Below are 17,522 nucleotides of genomic sequence, written 5' to 3'. Positions count from 1 at the left end.
CTTGGGGTCTGGGGAGAAAACCATGCTGATTTTGAGGTTTTGTTGCATTTTTCTCCCTTGTTTTCTATTCCTACTCCAAACAATTCCTATGCAGCTATTCCATCACAAGTCTACTGTGACTTCTGTTAAGGGTGATGTCTTTTCTTCCTGAGCTTTATTGTCCTCCAACATCCTAGATGCCTGCCTTAGAGTGATTTTCTTGAATTTTAGCCCTGATGGACAACTCCCTGCCTAACCCTCCAGTTTTACAGTATTTCACATCACACCTCATAAGAAGGGATCTAGTACAAGCATTCTGCTAGGCAGAGTGCCTGCATGATGTGAATGATTCTCTGTACCTTTTTCTGATTCACTTGGACTCAGTATTGTGGGTGAAGGACCATTCATGTCAGTGGTTTCTAACATGATACTCCAGTTTAAAATGCAGTTAAGCCCCGCCAGTCAGTATGAATTCAATGCCTCATGTGTCTGAGTGTAAAATGACAAGAGTTCTGTAAATTCATATGCCCCCTACTAACTAGATTCCCCACGTGGAAAGTTAGGTATGTAGAAATGTCATTTCCCTGAGATATTTTTTGAATGCTAGACTCATCTGTTTTCATGATTGCAAAAAGGTTTTTTTAGTGTTTTTCATCTAATTCAATATGCTGACTAAATCATAGTGAAATGGCTGAACAAGAGTTAAAATAGGGGGGAAAAGCATTTTTCTCTCTCAATCTATGCCTAAAACTGAGGTGACTTCCTTTTTTCAGGATGTGATGACCATTTACTCAATGTGACTCATAAAGTCACTCTTAGTGCTTACTTGTTTAGTGATCCTGTTGACTGTGAATTCAAAACATATTTTAATAAAATTTCTGCTTTTTTCCTCTGTCAGGGGTCTGGTAGATTGAGCTAATGCCAAGTTCTTGTCTTTGGCTGTATTTTGTTCTTTGTCTATCTGCAGAATAATCAATAAGATAACTAATACATCAGATAACACATTATTTTCCAGCCTTAAGTCAAAAATATAAGGATTTATAGTGTTCTTATAGAGGTAAAATGTCCTCAGAGCTTGGAAAACTGAGTTAACAAATTGCAAATAAGGGCTATGCTTGATTACAAATAAGGGTGTCATAACAGTTAGAAGACAGTGAAAATATTTCTCTTTTTTTTTTCTCTTTTTTTTTCTTTTTTTTTCTTTTTTTCTGGAGAAAGAATGGGGTATAAGAAAAGAAAAAGAGGCTTAAAACCTCTTGTTTAAGTTCAGTGCTTCCTCTGATTACTATAATTATGTTTAGATTGGGAAAACAAGCCGTGGGTATAAACAGCTGTCAAACATCTCAGTACTAGCACAAACAGTGCCATCTCATGAGCACTGACAAATACTGAGAAGTTAAAACTTCCTCTTCTTTTCTTTCTTTTTTTTTTTTTTTTTTTTAAATCTACTGGAAGAGGTTAGGATGAAAATGTTGTGAGAAAGGGGGTACCTGGCCCTGGAGCTCTTTTCCTTTCTTGGTATGGAAACCTGGGCTTCCATGATTATATTCCATGTTTGGTGTGTATTCAGTCAGTCATGGAGAGGTCTGCAAAGGCTACAGATGGAGGTGCCATGCACTGCAAGCAGAGACAATCACTTTGTTGTGATTTGCTGGATTTAGACCCTCCTCTATTCGCTCTCAACTCATATCAGAGTTGTTGATGAGAATACCTGAACACACAGTGTATTCTCACTTCTTCTTCCTCCATCACAAATGGCTTGATTTTTCTGCAGGCTTCAGGAAAACACTAATTTGATACTGCTTTTCCTTAATCCTTGATCTGTTAATTTACTACAATTCCATTTACTATGGAATTTCATAAAGCTTGTGGAATAAGCAGTATGTAAAAAGATTAGACCTGGAAATAATGTCTTCCAAAGCCCAAAGCATGCCTTAAATTCTTTCCAGAAGCAGTGATTAAAATGTAAAAATACAGTCGACTTTCAGTGTAATTATACTGTTGGGGGGGGTGGTTTATGTTTTTCTGCCATGTTGCATTTTATGACATCTTTCAGTAGCCAGGGAGAGATTCAGAATGAGTTAATACTCTGAAAACAGAATGCTTATCATCTACGGAGCATTTTTCTCTATTAATTGCTTCCATTTCTCTTAGCAATAATGGTGTCCTGCTTGGTTACTTCCTATATAGAATTCCCTTTGCAGCCAGAAGGGGGACTCAGGATATTAAATTTCAGCAGATGTGGTGAACTCATCCTTTATGGTTTTTTTTCTCTGAACATTGTTTTCTGATACTATTGTCATTCTTTGTTCTCTTCTTCCATCAATTTTTTATGACTTTCATTGTCATAGTTTTAGTTGTTACGTACTTACCAGAGTGGCACAAATTTTGCAGAAGGAAGTGCTGAAATGGACTCTTGGACATGTCTGGAATCAGGTTCCAGTCCATCAGGAAGAGGTTTGGTGTATCTTTCCTTTGTCTGTTTATCACAGGGGTTTTCAGCCCATGTATTGCTGCATCTCCTCAGAGGTATGTCTTCTCTCCAGTGTGTAGGTAGGATCCCAGGTTGTAATTCATAAGGGAATATTCTGGCTGTTGTGAACCCGAACAAAAGAGTGTGTGAGACCCAAGAGAAAGTCCTGGTCTGCTCAGTGGACTTCAGCCCATCATCCTGGTGACAAAAGAGAACAAATGAGCATTTCTAAGCAGAGATGTGCATATTGCTTCGTGTGCAGTGGAACAATCTGTGAGAGAGCAGCCAGAAGTTAAAAAAAAGACGAAGTGTGTGGATACATTATTTTAGGTAAACAGCAGACTCAGCTTTTGCACAGTACCAAGGAGTGAATCCTACCTGCCACTGGGCTTCTTGTGAGACAGCCCTGTTGCCTGTAGTCATGTCATCTTGCAGGACTGAGTCTTAAAGGAAACTTAATATACCTGCTAGTTTTGCTGCTGGGATTGCATAAGTTTCTCTTGTAAGCCCATGTTTTCCAATACCCCTTTAGGATCAAGCTTTTATCTCTGATTTCTTTGTGTAATATGAGTTTCTTTCTCATGTCTTCTAGAAAATCTGGACAAAACAGATGATTGGCAACCCCCTAGAGTTCAGCACAGTTGGGGAGAAAGTTATGCATTCTGCCTGTTACGTGCTATTTTCAGTGAAAATCTAGATTGGAGCTTGACATGATACCATCTTTTTAGGATAATGTGGTTTTGTTTGGTTTGTGAAAGACTAGTCTGTGGGGGATTTTTTGTTTCATTATTGAGGTTTGGTTGGTTGGTTGGGGGGGTTGTGGTTTTTATTTAGTTCTTTTTTATTTTTTCTCTTTTTGTTTTCTTTCTTTTTTCTTTTTCTCTTTTTCTGTCTTTTTCTTTTTTCTTTTTTTTTTCATTTTCTCCTCTTTCTTGGTTTGGTTGTTTTTTTTTTTGTCTGTCTGTTTTTGTTGTTGTTAGTTTAAGACTTGTTAAAGAAAGAGAAAATTGGCACAGTGTTAGAATTAGTTCGAAGACTGTACAGATGGTCCCTAAAGGAGGTTTGAATCTGGTTTAATTCTTGATCTCATCTAGCTTGGGGAGTCATCCCTCCCTTGCCTGATAAGGAGTAGCCCTGCCTCTGAGAGATTTTGAAGTTATTTACTTCAGATAGCTTCAAAGTGGCACAGTGACCACATATGATGAAGCTGGAGAATTTATTTTATTTCTGGTTCTCCTAGAAATAGATAAGCAATCTGCTGGGCTGCTGCAGCATGACACCAACACCACATTGTAGGAGCCTTCTTGCTTTTCCTAACCTGGACTTTTTCCTGGGGAGTTATCTCAGAGCACTCCTACGAGAGACTTTCTATTCTGTTGTTACAGTAAGGATTATGTAGGTTGCTGCCTTCCTTGCAGCTCAGCTGTCCAAACCTGAATAGTGCTGGTTTGAGGTCTGGTACGGCTTTGTGAAAACAGCTTTGCTGCAGATTGGTTTGCAATTGTTCTGTTAGTGCTTTTCAGTAATTTTTCAGCAGAAAAAAAAGCACATTTTGTGCTGGATGCTGTATGTATGCAGTCCATGTGATTCATGACTGAAGTTGGTGCCTTGGATAGGAAGTAAAAGCAAAGGAAAAGTTTACTGTTGCACGGATGTCAACAAACTGAAACTTCTAATTGAAATTATATGGAACAGATAAACCACAGAAGATGATATACAAAAATCTCCAGTTCAGTGGTAGCAAAGTGAATGTGTTTTAGTCAAGTCTGTTATTCCTGTGAGTGAAACAAAATGGAGGCTAAGAAAGGGATGGGACATTGGACTGATTAGTCCTTTTGTGCAGAAGTTTATGATCACATTGATGTCTTTCTACCCTGAATGATGAATGCATATTAACATGTATGAGTGTTAACACACAAAATCATTAAAATTAGATTTCTTAAATCATCTCTATTGAAGAAGAGAGAGCATTGCCTCTAGAAAGACCTGTTGGAACTAATTTAATCCAGAAGTTTATTGATTCAACTTAATTTATTAAGGAATGGATTTTAATGTGAGTTTAATAATAAATCAGCTTTAAATCGGTTTAAATGTGTTCACACTGAGACTTTGCATTGGTTTAAATATAATTGATACATGTTTTAATTTGGATATAGATAAGGCTCTATTCCCATCTGTAAAACTGTAGCACATTTCTCCATCTGCTGGGGTGAAAGTCTACCTGTAACAAATCAATGACAAAGCATTTTATTTGAACAGGGCCTGCATTTTACCTTAGTTCTGTGCTGGGCCATCAGTTCTTATTGTCTAGCAAATAAAGCCCCTGGATACTGGAAAATTGATATAATCAATTTTCAGGCTGTGATTTTATCCAAAACTGTGACACACAAAAACCACTTGTAAGTTTAAAAAAACTAGTTGGGCAAGGGAGTTTTACTTCATTTACCTTGTCTTTATTCTTTTTCCTGGCAGTCTGTTCAGAATTTATGTGGAATTCATTCGCCAACTACTTTTTAGTTAAAAATTCACCATATAAACTGTTCCGCTAATGGAGACTCTAGACTGGGGAATAAGACTCGGTAAATTATGCACATTGCTTACTACCCTTCATATGTTTGAGCTGCTCCACAAGGTTTACCTGTGGCTTCTACATAAGGAATGTCAGCATTCTACAATAAAAGATGTAATTCCTCATTGACAGTAGCTACTGGTGGCCACAATCACAAGGGTTAGAGTGTTACATAATTAACTAACCATTGGGTGCATGATTTAGGGTTTTTTTCACATCCTCGTAGATTTTAATGCCATTGAGAGATCTTGACAAAAGATTGACCTGGCAGTGTGGACCACACTGTTTTGGACCAGAAGCTCTAGGCTGGACTTAACGGCCTGGAGATCTGTTTCACAGTTTTACTGTATTTGGGTGAGGATTTCACTCCTGTATGGATCACTACTTACCATTCACACACATTTCCTAGTATGCAATTTCAGCCCTTACTGTTGATCTGTAATATACTTTTTAAAAGCCGTGTAATTTTCCCTACATAATTTTTTAACTTTTGCCTGGAGTCCAAAAACCATTTCAGAGGTGCATAATTTGTCTTGCCCCTCCTTCAGTGATTGCTGCACCATGGCATGTTTCTGCATGCTTTACTGATCATGTGGTTATGGATTTTTTTGGAGGTTGACCTTTAAAAGGATGTCTAATCTTGTAGAATAATTTAGCCAATGTTCATACTTCTGATTATGTATTTTTACAAGCTATTCCAAATTGCAAGTATTTAGCAGTATTTTTAAGAACTGTGTTCAAGTTTTCCTTTGTCTGAAGACAGCACATACATTTTCAAAGTTACAATATAAATGCTTCCTTTTCACTGCAGTTTCCATTTCTGTTTTGCCATGGCTGCAGAGTATACATGTGCCCAGGTGTATCCAGTTCCATGGTTCCTGAAATGAGGCAAATGGCTTTCTGTCTCATTGGCTGTAGGGTGTACATGCCTTGTGGTAAAAACAAACAAACAAACAAAAAAACCCAAAACAAATGAAAAGAAAACCCCACATTTTTCCAACACACTCTTTGAGTAATAGCCACTTTTGTCAGCTGAAGTGGCCTGGACTAGTAGCGCTGTGTCCCTGGGGAAGAGCACATCCTTTTGCTGTGGGTGTGTCACTTCCTGCATTGTCAAACAATGTGATTGTTCTTTAGCATGCAGGTACAAAAGCAGTCATATTTCAAACTGACTTAGCAATGGAGACACCAGAAATACCTCCAACATTTTCTGCCTGGTGGAGATTAAGGCAGGCAGGCAGAGGCAGGGAACATTGAATTTTCAGGTGTTATATAGCTAGATGGGGCTGGCTCATGCTCTGCTCTGTCTCTGATCAACACCAGAACAAAAACATTAGGAAAACCCTTGGAGTTGCAGTGGAAGAACTACCCTTGCTTTCCAGAGGTTTTGTCTGTGCAGTCTTTGAGTACACAGATGTTTTTGTGGGCCTACATCTTTCCACAGCCTGTGCTGAACACCCACACAAATCCTAGAAAGGGAGTATTGCTAGGAGAGCTGACCACAAAGAATTTAAATGTGAGGAGGGGAAGGAAAGTGGCAAATGAGGAACCATACCCACAGTGTAAAGTTTGACTTGTGCATTAGCAAATCAATGTCTTGAAAGTTTCAAAATTCTTCACACTGCTGTAAATATTTTATGCAGCCAGTAATGCAACAACAGCTCCTTCATTTTGATTCTCCAATTAATCTTGTTTTTTCCAAATTCATTTCTGTGATTTGATTTCCTTTCTGTTCATGTCAAACAAGCCAGCAGACAGGTTTCAGCTTGGATTTTCCACCTTCCCACCCCAAAATTTCAATATGGATGAGTGGCTCTTTGCAGGGAGGAACAACAGCAGACAAATGAACCTCCTAGACTTCCAGTTGTGCCTTGGGATATCTAGACATTTTCTCAGCTAATTTATGAAAAGTGATGGCCTCTGAGTGAACTTTGTGAGAGGGAGATTGTTTGGGTCTTTGGGGAGGCAGTTGTTTTGATTAATTCCATTTTGGGTCTTCCTGTGTGCTAATTATTCTTTCCAGTGGTTATATCCCCAAACTCAGATTACTCATGTGTCCTTATTGGTGGTGGCAGTGACTCTAGCTCTGTGAACCCATGCAGGGGGAGGTGATTAGTGGTGACTTATTAAGGTAACCATCATTCCATGTTCTGGGAATTGCCTTCAGACCACCAGTTCCACTGAATTTCACCTGTCATGGCACTCCCAACTCCCTGTGTTTTACCATTTTTTAATAAGTCGTCCTTGTGGACAGCAGATCCTTCTGGTTTTCTTGTTCAACATGGACAATGATTTTAATACTGGGAGAGTTTATATGAATCCTGTGACTATAACACTGTCTGATGTTATTTAAATTCTGTGTGATGCAGGCTGTTTCTCCTACAAATACGTGACTGAGCTCTCACTGGAGGGGTAGGGACTATGTGGCATACTTAACTAGGAATATCTCTGGCCAGGGATGTAAAAGTGTGCTGGCAATGTTGCTGAATGTGTACTGTTATTCTTTCTCCTAAGATTTCTGCAGCCTGAGGAGAAGATTTTTAGACTCATGAAAGCCTGCCATGGATAGATCCACATTGGGCAATTTATTGGCTGAGGCATGGTACACTTTGTCTGTGAAGTGGAGCTATTGTAGTATCAGAAAATGCTCCAAAGCCAGAAGCAAAAATGGACTTCTGTGACTAGGATCAGGAGAAAGCAATGACTCATGTCCTTTGCATGTGCGAATCCCAGCTTTGCTGGAACAGCATGGTGGAGAAATGCTAAAAGGGTGGAGAAGCAACTGAAGCCAGAGGAGGTGGAAACAAGAGTTACAAAATATAATATAGTTCATAGGACTTGAAAAGCTTACAGGATTTGACACACAGAAATCTCTGTTTTCTGATGATGGCAAATACAAGAGTCTGCCAGAGAATGTGAAATGTGAGAGGGAGAGGAGGAGATGACTGCAGCACTTTTGAGCCCCTGAATTGAAAGACTTAAGCTCTAAGGAGGCTGTTTAAAAAAATTAATTCTACCAAAAAGATGGGGGGGGAAAAAAAAAGGACTTGCCAAAGAATTGGATTTTCATCACTAATGCTAACTCTGAATTTATACCATTTGCTTTATTTTTTTCTTCCCAACATGATCTTAGGGCACACCAATGTGGCTACACATGTACCATAGCTGAGACCCAAAGCTTAAGTTTTCCATGCTTCTCAGTCCAGCGATCTGCTGAACGTTACAGCTCTGGCCATAAAGCAAAGTCTGTGACCCAGACAAGTTAACTATGTAGTTACAGCCTTTGCTTTCACGTGGTTCTATCAGCTGTGCTGCCCTCTGTTTGGTGACTTACTTTTGCTTTTTTTCAAGGAAAAGTTGAAATTAGTGCTTAACAGTCTTACACTGGAGAGCAAACAAGCAAAAGAGATGTATGTATGATGCTGCAAACTGCACTTCTTTCATCTGACTTCAAGGCACACAAATTGAGTCAAACTTTTTTTAATCTGCAGTCCTGAAATTCAGCTCCTAAATCAAAAGTGGCTTAATGTGAAAAAAGAATGTTAAATTACTGAATACTTGCAAGTCCCCTTAAAGTCCACGGGATTTATCCTGCACAGCATTTCTGTGCTTTGGGTTACTTTAATTTTAGTGTTCAAGTAAAGATTCTGGAGTACACTTTTATGCACTTAAGTATGTAAAATACAGACCTGCAGATATTTGCATGAACTTTACAAGCTGTTTCCCTGAATAACTTATTAGATATCAACTATATTTATTTTACACTGTCCCACATTTTCAGTCTGTATGATCAGTTTTTTGTATTGACAGTGTCTAACAGGATCATCAAAGCTTACCAGGAATGCAGCCAGTTGGAGTCAACTGAATCACTGGGAATCAGAGGAGAGAGTATTTAATGCAATCAGGCAGTGTGTTCCTGCAGACACGATCGTCAGTAAATAAATTGTTGACCTTTAAATCATAATCCTTAGGTTAGACACTTGCTCACACCCAGCTTGTCTTGCAAAACCTACATTTTGCTTTGAACACAGTTCCCTGTCTGTAAGGAAGCCTAAGTTCAGAAACTGATGTCTTGAGTGTCTGCAGGAGAATGGACAGCCTGTCATTATTATGTTAGATCGAATAAATGGGTGTTCTCAGGCTTTCTCTCCTGGACACAATACTTGTAGACATGCTGTTTTGTCACTACCATCCTTTTGTACTCCACTGGAGATGCTTCTTACTTGTCACGTGGAAGTGGAGGGGCAAGAGTGAGACCATGTGCATAGCACTTCTGTATGCCCATTTTCAGTGTCCTGTTGAAAATCCTGCCTTTGCAAGGTCATCTTGTGAGCTGGTCCATGGTACTCTCACCGGGGAGTACTCTCATTTTCTGGGCTTCTGGAAGAGAGAGCAAAGAGAAGATTAGTGCAAGATCACATAGCAGTTCTGTGGCTGGGGTAAATATCCATGAACACTGGTATGACATACCATGCACTTGAAAGCATCTCACACCAAATAAACAAATATTTTAGGTAGAGATCTATGGGTTTGTTGGTGCACCATTACTTTGAAAGGACCACATGAGACTTCAGTACTATCATGCCTAAACTGGTCAGGTTATCAGAGTAGCATTTGGCTTTGTGACTGGCTTTTGGGAGTAGTCGCTCTAATTTATTGAGGCATTTTCTGGTTCCATGATGTTCCAGTGTTTAAAGAACATGGCTGTAATGCTGCATCTCTCTATTGCTCTGTTTCTTGGCTCCTGACCATGTTACTAGCCATTCCTTTGGCACTCCCCTTTCTTCTGGCCCTTGCAACACCTAAAATTTCTGTAAAAATTTCATTTTAACATGATTAGAATGAGTGATAATCTGTGGATCTTGGTTTTATGTGTAGTGTTCAGGACAATTGTCAGGTTTCCATTCTTCCATTTGCTCTGCACAGACAAGTATTCAAATATCAAGACCCAGAGCTGAAATGTATCTGACATACTCTTTTTTCAAAGGAGATCAGAAATTCCCATTAAGTAGCTAAATGCTTTGTTTTTTTCAGTCCTTCAGCTCATTTTCAGTTACTCTGGTATTTTGGAGAGCTGGTAGTTTGGAATTATCTCCTATCATTACCCATAGTGTTTTATCATGTAGGTAATCTGCACAGAGATTCAGCATGCTTGCAGGAAATAGCCAGATTTTGAAAAGTGTTCAGGATTCAAATGTTGCCTGAGAAAATAATAGGAGGATTAAAACCAACAGAAGAAATGCAAATTTTTGTGGGTTTCGTTTGTTTGTTTGTGGATTTGTTGTTTTTAGGCTTTTTGTTGATTTTTGTTTATTTGTTTTGTTAGGGTTTGGGGGCTTTGGGGGAGGCTTTTTGTCTAAGGAGGAACAGTATACATTTTAAAGTGTAGCTTATATATTTACAAAACCTGGTCTGCTGATGGCAAGCCTGACCTTGATTACAATCTCACATGCAAGGGGAGAAGGTTTTTGGAAATAATATAATTTGTCCTGCATTACTGCCCTGCCTTGAGCATAATGCAAAAAAAAAAAAAAAAAAAAAGGCAGCAAGTCTGAGGCCAAGGCAATGGGTGTTATTCTTGTGGCTTCTCTTACCCCTCACCAAGCTGTTGGACACAATTTTGTGCAGCAAACTCTGCACATGTGCCTACTGGCAAGCATGCCTAATACATTCCTCTGCTCAGACTCTCAAAAGGCTTTGCGCCTTCCTAGTGAAAGAAAAGACAGGGAAATAAAAACAACCACTCACGGAATTTCAGCTGAGTGTGGTTGTGTGATAATATTTTGCAGGTTTCCTGTTTAATTTGTTCAATGTGTTGAGCTTCCATGCAGATTAACTATACAATCAAACACTGAGAGTGAGGAGATTGATGTTCTTTGCCAAACTCACAAGTCCAGGGAGAAGAAGTTATCTGCAGTCATACATTATCAGTCATACATTATTTTGCAGAGAGAATATGGAAATGTGTGTTCCTTATCTGCAATGATATTATGCAGGCCAGCAGACATAAGTTTCTGAAAAAAAATTGCTAACAAAATGACAGCTATTCAAACCATCTTAATAAGGAAAAATCTAACACCTTGCTTGCTTTTGCCTGTTAAACCCTTCCAGCTGTGTGGGGCTTTTGCTGACACAACTGCTCCACTGCTTTGTGTTCTCTCACTGTTATCACTCTTGTTGCTTTCTTAGAAAGTCTGTCAAAGCAGGGGAGGTCCGTGGGTCACAGAGAGACATCCTGACTGGGTAGTGTGAAAAGCCTGGGTGCCTTTCTGTGTGTCTAATTGACTCTTAAATGTGAGGCCCTACCGCATTTTGGCACAAGGAATACAGATAAAGTAGATGCCCCACCACAGCTTTCATTCAAGCAGCTCCTCTTTCAGAGTACTTCCACACTTAGTTTATGTTGTTTCTCTTCAGGATTTGTCTGTTTTCTTTGCTCCCTGGCCCTTGTCATTCTGTGATGGATGGTATGTGTAAGGGCTCTGCTGCTGCCATACCAGAGCCGCTCACAATAGCGCTCAAAAAGTGACCTGTAGGAAATGCTGTGAGTCTCCCTTCCATTTTCATTTTGACCGATCCTTGTGTCCCTGATGGCACTTCAGCCTCCATCTACATGTAGGAAATGCAGACAGTGTTTTCCTTGCCCTTCCTGCCTCGTTCCTGCCTGCCATGGGCAGCCTGACCCAGTGGGCAGAAGCCTCGCCGGCGGCAGGAGCAGCCCTGCGTGACAGGCACAGCAAGGAGAAGTGGAAAGGAGCCAAGCTAGCAGGAGATGCTGTGGGGACAAAGGGGGAAGGGATAAAGAGGGGAGGGGAGGGCGGTGTCAGGGGGAGCTATGGCTAGTTATCATTATAAGCATTTTTGTCTCTTCTAAAAGCATTTTTACCCTGCAGACAAGGTCCTGTCTTTCCAGCACTGTAGAATTGGCACAGACTGTGATGAAAGTCAGCTACCTCTTGCAGCAGTGGAAACTGTAGCTGATCTTGATCCAAGTGCACAATACTGTAGTTTTATGAGCACAAGCTTTCTCATATGCCTGGCAGGTCTGATTAATTTTTGCAAAACTGCAGCTGAAAAGAAACAAACATAGTGTAAATGAAAAGAAGAAAAAAAAAATCCAAAGAAACAATCTCTTTTCTGTCATGTCTGTGAACAGCTTTTACTGTTTTCCCTGGAGAGCCTGCATGCTTGGACAGCAAGTTACTGTGAATTAGTGAGGGTCACTGCCATTGATTAAATCCTCTTTTATGCTTCCCGGTAACTCCTGAATTATGGCAAGAGTTGAGCATATTAATTTAACACTTTCCTTTTTTTCACTGACAGCTCTGATGGAGGAAAAAATCTGCAAGTCATTTTGAGCAGATAATACTGAATTAAAATAAAAATCAGGAACAAAATGACATCTTTCTTTTATTACCAGTTTCACATTGCTATGTTGAAAGAACAGTCAATAACTAGTTGAAGTCTAAAGCACAAAAATTTTCATCCTTGCAAATATGGTTATTTTTAATTTATGCAAGATATGGACTAGGACTATAACAAGTGAAATATGGTAAAATAAGGAATATTGCCTTTATATTTCAAACCTCTGTAGCTCCTTTTCTTTCACAGTGACAATAGACTATAACCTCAGCTCTTTAATGATAGAATGAAACTACCAGCACAAGCCTCAGTAATATGGCTCTCAATTAATGCTACTTATTCTTGTTGGAAATTTTAAGTATTATTATTATTTTAAAAAAATATTTCTTTTCAGACAATATTTACACATGTTCTTATATAAATGTGTATTTTTTATTTATATATATATATATATATATGTATACATACATACACAAACACACGCTTATAAAAGTATGTGTATTTAAACATATTGGTTTCAGGATGGTGTGTGGGCACTTGTTTTTCCAAAATCAAAAATTGTTTTCATAGCATTTTGAGAACACAATGAAATTTCCAAAATTATCTGGGGGAGTGGGAGAAAATGGAAACTAACATATGAGAAGACATTCTGGTTGTGAAATGCTGGGACTTTACCTGATTCATCCCAGTGCCACCCTGACAGATGTGCCTAGCCTGTGTGTACAATGTCCATGGATGCCCTTCCCAGAGAAGTCTCCCTCTCAGACATTTTGCTGATGTCTAGAACATTTCCTGCCAGAAATTTGTTGTCCACACCAGCAGAGGTGCATGGAAAAAGTTGTCACCTTCCTCTTAATCAGAAGGTTTTTAATTGTGGAGGTCTACTCTGTCCCTTTTCTGTCTTCTGCTGGCGTGGCAGCAGGTGTCACCTCATTTGGTCACTCACTGCAGACTGTGTTTTCCCAATCACCACTGTTTATGCTGCTCTGGGCTCAGTTTCCAAATAATTCAGGGTTTCCCTGGACTTTCCTGGGATGAGGAAGGCTGTCTTACATATGGGACTGGCCATGCTGCTGCCTTCAGCAGTCACCCACTTACTGGGTATGTGCATATCAGTTATTTACTTAGGCTTCTCATAATTGTGGCTATGAGGGTGCTGCTTCTTTTTTGTCTTATAGGAATAATAATTCAGGGCAACTGATGACAGCAAGTCTCCACAAACACACGAGGAACAGACACCAAAATATAATAAAGAGTGTCCAGTTTGTTAGATGTTTTCTTGCACAGGAGACCTTTTGGTGTCTCTTTGAGTGCTCCTGGTCTGCATGTTATAGAGAATCATTTGACCACGATGGTCATTTGTGGCCTTGGACAATATACCAACTGTTAAAGAAACAAAATGTCCTGCAGCTGGATGTACTGCAGGGCAATATTGACTCCCTGGAAGTCCAGGTGGGGCACAGCTGAGACAGGATGGACTTAAAAGCTGTCACACATCATCAGACCAGCTGCAGTTGCCCATATTAGCCCTCCCTGGTTGTGTAGTAAAGGTGTTATCTTAAGCCTCAAGTGCAGCAAGGTCAAGTATTGGTGTTTTACCTGTACACTGGAGCACGGTAGTGGCTGGTTTACAGCTGACACAGGGGACAAATGAAGGGTAGCATCTCACAGAGGGACTGCATCTTGTGAAGCCTGTGCTCAAAGATCAGTACTGGCATGCAATGTTAGAGGTCTATAACTTAGAAAGCCTGAAATGGTTTGAGGTTTAAACATACAAGAAACGTTATTGCTACAACACAGTAGAAATTGAGATGCATCAGCTGGAGCCCTACAGTGTGTTGGCTGAGCCTTTTCAATGCAGTGTCCCCTTCTGGGTCCAAAATACCCTTAATTGATATTGATTCTTTTGATGGGCTTCCAAGCCTGTTGTCTTTTGCCTCAGGGAAAGGATATGGCCAAGCTGAGGTTTGAGGTAGGTGTATAATGTGGGTTATAATGTTTGGCTGCAGCAAAAGCCTTTCCCTGAGATGAAGGAGGCTGTTGAGCTTGTATTTATGCTTTTAACTCCCTGTCAGATCGCTTGCACCTGGAGCCTTTGGCTCATGACTCATAGCAATTGAAATTAGTAAAGCAGCAAAATACCCTCCCTTTGCCTTTCTGTGTTACCAACCAGAGGTGCCTGCCACAGTGTCCTGTCTTGTGTCTAGGTGCACACAATCAAATAAGTGCTGTTAGCGCTCTGTGCTGTATTCAGAAGCACCACTTCAGTTCTCACTAAAGCCTGCAGGTGGTAAGACTGTTGTAGGAGAGCTCCTAAGGGTCAAAGAAGGCTGTCACTGAATATGCCCTTACGCTTTAAGGAAAATACACATAACACACAAATGATCCTTGTTTTCCAGGGGTTTTTGTAGAAGCATTGCTAGTGTGGTTGGGGTTTTGCCCTCCACAGCTTGCCTAGCTCAGCTTGAGTAAGCGGTGTTTTCCCTTTTGAGGATGACCTAATCACCAGCACATTCTTTTATTTCTTTAGCAGTGCCCCTCAAATTGAAGGAAATGAAAAACCAAGAGGCTGTTGTGGGTCAGAAGTTAGTGCTAAGGTGTGAAACCACTTCAGAGTATCCTGCGCTCAGATTCAAATGGTTAAAGAATGGGAAGGAAATAACCAAAAAAAACAGACCGGAGAATATCAAGATCCCAAAAAAACAAAAGTAAGTACAAAGTAATGTCTCTCAAGTGGGGCTGTGGGGGCTGGGAGGGCTGGGAAGTGATGTTCACCAGAACGCAAGCATTGGAGTTGCTAACTGCAGTAACACAAAGCTAAAAGCTGTGAGTTACACAGGAGGAAAATTTAAGGAAACAGACACCAATGTTATTTTTCCTGAAAATATGAACAAAGTGTTAGTGTGATATAAATGTTTCATAATTAATTTTCCCTTTTTTAATTTCTATTTGTTTTCTGATAGCCAAAGGCTATGATTTTAACCAGTAAACCTTGGAGACAGGCCATTTTAAAACTGCTAACAAGAACAGAGGTACCTTATGTTTATTGTCTAAAATCAAAGACTTAAAATCATCTAAGAATTGCAGATTCTGAAATATTTTAGAGATTTGCTTTTCAAGCATGCTAGTCCTTAAGAAGGGCTGAATGCTGTCTGCATTAGCTTTGAATGTCTTATGCAAGCATGCAGTAGTCCTTTACCAGAGACATTCCTGCACTTGCAGAACAAGGCACTGGTGTAGCAGATGTCAGCTGAATAGCAAAGCGTGCAAATACCATCCTCCTGTCTGGTGGAAAGTGCCCCCTACGTGTGACTGATGTCCAGTGCCAAAAGATGGACTGGTGCCTTGTTTCTGCAAGGGAGGAACTACACAATGCTTTAATGCATTGAGACAGGAGAAAGCTTTTGCTGTTTGGTCTCTACCTTGTTTAGGTTAAAAAGTTGAAAATCTGTTTGAACACAGCCCATCAACTCTCACTTCTGCTCTCGGTAGGCAGGACTGCTCTCTGCTGCACCATGCCATGCCTTCCCTTCATTCAAGGCACAGAAGGTTTGGAATGGACTCTGCAAGAGGTTTTTCTTCCCAAGGTGTTCAGTGCCCCCATACTTTGTGTCAGGGCTAACCTCACTAGACAAAACAGAAGCCATAATCAAGTATTTGACTTTTCAGACTTATTCAGGTTAAAATTCAGAAAGCCTGCCTTCCTTTGTAGTTTCTTGTACCCCAGCCTGGGGCACAAGGCACAACATGGAGAGGGGTAGAGCAGCATTGCCACAGCCCCCATGCCACGCGCGCACAGATGTCAAGAAGGAACCTGTGATGTCTCCTTCCAGCATTTGCAAAATGGAGCCGTTCCAGGTGGCAGATAGCCTGGCAAATTGTCTGGACTCATTTGTAGAGCCATATGTCTCCGTCAGAGTTGTATTTTCAGTCTATTCTGTAAAGAAAATGTTCAGATCAGAGCCTAGCCCTTAGCTTTCCCAGCAACACAGTGCTGCCTGTGAGGGGCAATCAGTATTTTCTCTGCTTATATTTTGGCTAATGCTGATTGACCAAACTCACTGGGGCTAGGACTTTATCAGTTCAGCATCGAATCAGGAGCTGCCTTTTACCAGCTTACTTCTTTGTCTTTTTTTTTACCCCAAAAATGCTTTGAGGAGCTGTCAGAAGGGAAACTGATAGCTATTGATTTGATATTGATGTATGTGGAATATGTGAGAATATTTTTTCACTTGATGTGCCAAAAAGTGTTTAAAATTCCCCAAAAGATACATAAAGAAAAAGTTTAAAATAGTGCCTTTTACTGGAAGATGGAAATCATCTTCACTCACCTAAGTGGACAGGGTGCAGGCTTTGATCTGTATTTCACATGTATGTGCTTCCCCAGTCCCAATGATACCCCTCATTGCTGGAATTTCTCTTGTGTTTTAGAAATGACAGTGTGGAATGGAGAAGCACATCCAGTTAGAGACATGAAAATCAGTGGATGTAGTGTACAAAAATAGGAAAGACAAGGGATGTCTGCTGACATCTGAAGGATTTTCTTTGCCTTCCTACTTTGACATTTGAGTTTGGAGACACATCAGTGCTTTGCCATTTCTTTTGCTACTCATGTGTGCATCCAGGACTGAGTAGAAATGAACAGTTAAATAGAAAATAGATTTTATTTTGATAAAAAGTGGGACAGACACACGTTGTAAAACTAAAGAAGAAGTGGGAGAAAATGCAGTGCAAATGAATGCATAAAAAGACATGCACATTTCAGTAAGCAAAGCCACATTAAAAAGATCCTGTTGCAAATTAGAAGAGTATCAGAGATCAAGGAGTTTTTTCCCCACTTACGTTCTGTGTGTTTTTTCATGATAGCACACTGATAAATGTTTGTCACGTTCATATGCTGCTGTATTGTTACAACAGGCATATTAGTGTGAATTTTTTACTACTACCAAGTGTGAGAAACATCTGCTAGGGAGGTTAGAGTAGTTGATAAGATGTCTGGGATTGGTGTTTGCTTTAAAGTTCAAATGGCTACATAAAAAGTAGGCTATGTTTCTGAAGAACCATTATCATGCAGAGTATCACAGCCTTATTGACATCTTCAATCCAAACACTTGAAAATAACACTTTCTAACATATTTA

General features: G+C 39.9%; 1 protein-coding gene across 5 annotated transcripts in view; it reads left to right on the top strand.

Annotated features, from left to right (window-relative positions):
- The window catches only part of NRG1 (neuregulin 1), a 179,582-nt gene that overhangs the window by 16,666 nt on the left and 145,394 nt on the right, over positions 1-17,522 (top strand). For 4 of the 5 annotated variants that reach the window (XM_085043801.1, XM_085043794.1, XM_085043798.1 and 1 more), the window contains exon 2: positions 14,914-15,091. In XM_085043801.1, the coding sequence (XP_084899927.1) occupies positions 14,914-15,091 (178 nt within the window). The remainder of the gene's footprint in view (positions 1-14,913; positions 15,092-17,522) is intronic. The other variant, XM_085043797.1, reaches the window with a different exon arrangement.

The sequence above is a fragment of the Lichenostomus cassidix genome, chromosome Z (assembly GCF_008360975.1).
Source record: "Lichenostomus cassidix isolate B80296 chromosome Z, HeHo_3.0, whole genome shotgun sequence".
Lineage (NCBI taxonomy): Eukaryota > Metazoa > Chordata > Aves > Passeriformes > Meliphagidae > Lichenostomus > Lichenostomus cassidix.
The sequence above is the reverse complement of the archived record's forward strand: the minus strand, read 5'-3'. Positions and strand labels throughout refer to the sequence as shown.